This window comes from Octopus bimaculoides, chromosome 9 (genome assembly GCF_001194135.2).
Source record: "Octopus bimaculoides isolate UCB-OBI-ISO-001 chromosome 9, ASM119413v2, whole genome shotgun sequence".
In the NCBI taxonomy this organism is placed as follows: Eukaryota; Metazoa; Mollusca; class Cephalopoda; order Octopoda; family Octopodidae; genus Octopus; species Octopus bimaculoides.
In genome coordinates this window covers 83,566,189-83,568,304 of record NC_068989.1, presented here as the reverse complement: position 1 = coordinate 83,568,304, position 2,116 = coordinate 83,566,189, and the positions used below count along the sequence as shown (strand labels likewise).

General features: G+C 38.5%; 1 protein-coding gene across 1 annotated transcript in view; it reads left to right on the top strand.

The window, feature by feature from the left end:
• The first annotated feature begins 21 nt into the window (after nt 1-21).
• Nucleotides 22-2,116, top strand: part of LOC106875823 (excitatory amino acid transporter 1) — a 269,880-nt gene continuing 267,785 nt past the window's right edge. The window contains exon 1 of the mRNA XM_052970833.1: nt 22-780. Within this exon, the coding sequence (XP_052826793.1) occupies nt 242-780 (539 nt within the window). The 5' untranslated portion in view covers nt 22-241. The remainder of the gene's footprint in view (nt 781-2,116) is intronic.

The following is a 2,116-nucleotide window of genomic DNA, read 5'->3' as shown; positions in this document are numbered from 1 at the left end:
ATATATATATATATAATATTATATAATATACAAATGCATATATAATACTTAACCATAGACACACAACACTTTATAATATATATTAAATACACATACTTACACACATATATACAAATATCCATTCCCACATTCGTGTATATATACATATATTTATTTGACAAAAGTACGTCAGTCTGTATTCACATCTGGAGTAATCCTATTGCCGTGATTTCACTTTGAAAGATTCTTCAATTTTCCCGCCATGGAGAACGAATCAAGCAATTCAGGAAAGGTGAACACTCACGTTTTCGTTAGCAGTCCCGACGAAGACACGAGTCGTGCTGGACACCTGAAAAAATTCGGCAAACAATTCGGGAAACGATGCTTGTCAGCGGGCAAAGAAAACCTTCTGCTGATCTTGTTGTTAGGGTCCGTGATTTTCGGATGCGCCGTCGGCTTTCTCGTTCGCGCCGTACGGCCGTCAATGATGACAAACAAACGTGAAGTGATGTACCTGATGTTCCCCGGTGAAATGCTCATGAGGATGTTGCGTATGTTAATTTTACCCCTCATCATGTCCAGTCTCATCTCAGGAATTGCTGGTCTCGATGCGAAAACCTGTGGTAAAATGGGCTTAAGGACTATCGGCTATTTCGCGTCCACCACAATCATCTCTGTGGTGACTGGAATTATCATGTGCGTAACAATTCAGCCTGGAAGTGGCAAGAGCTCCGAAAAACTGAAACGATATGGTTCAACCAAGAGAGTTAACTCCGTTGATACCTTCCTGGATTTAATCAGGTCAGTAGCCCCGACATTATCATTACTTAACATTAATCCGGATGCAAGTGGCTCTGTGCGCATGCAACCCTTCTCTCTCCTCCTCTCCCCTTTCCTCCTCTCTGTCTCTCTGCATGTTTCCCTAACTGTCATTGGGTGCATGTGTCTGTGTGTGAGTGTACGAAAGAGAGGGAGAGAGAAAGAGAGTATGTGTGTGTGAGTGTATAGATACATGTCCACATGTTGGTACATTTATACATGTCCATGAGTGTGTCTTTGTAACTGTGTGCATATAATTACGTTTCTACATATAGCTATATGTATATGTCCATATGTGTATGTGTGCAACTGTATTTATATGTACAGGTATATCTGCATATATCTGTGTATATGACCATAGATGTAGGTCTATAAGTGTGTATATGCACATATATACGGGTGTGTATGTACATATATCTTTTTGTATGCCCATGGATGCATGTGTATAACTTATGAGTATGTATACGAGTGTGTAGTTACGTATACCAGTGTATATCCATGGGTGTGTGTTTGTGACTGCATGTGTATGTACATGCATGAATATGTTTATGCATATATCTATGTATATATCGGTGGGTGTATGTCTATATGTACCTACCATGTATGTATATCTGAACGTGTGTGTGTATGTGTGTATGTGTCTACGTCTGTGTTGTATATCTGTGTGTATACATGCATGTGTGTATGTGTATGCGTGTGTACGTGCGTATATATGTCTGTTATAAGTCCATATCTGTGTATGTGCATCTATCTATCTGCGGGTTTTTCATGTATGCTAATTGTTTTACGTATGTCTACCTCGGTGCATGGACGCATCTGTGTGTTGTGTGTGTGTGTGTGTGTGGGGGGGGTCTGTTTCTATTTGGAACTCTTAGGGTGGAGTAGAGCGAGAGAAGGGTTAAGAAGTGATAGTGGATGAGAAATATTCTTTTGATTTTCCTTGCTTTTTATTATTATAATTGTTATGTATGCACGCGCACACACACACACACATACATACATACATACATACATACACATACACACGTATGCACGTATGATTATGCATATATATGTATTTATGTATGTACGTGTGGGTGCGTGTTTTGGGAAAGACTACTTCCAGATATTTTTACTGCTTGTTTTTTTTTTTTAGCTCCGTCCACACATATTATTATATACATTACCTCTACACTCACATACCGATCGTACCACAATGTATACACCCACCACCCATACACATAAACCATGCATACATTACAAAGAAATTTGTTTAAAACATGTTAATTTAACATTGTCGTTTGTTAGATATATATATATATCTTATATGTAAGTATAT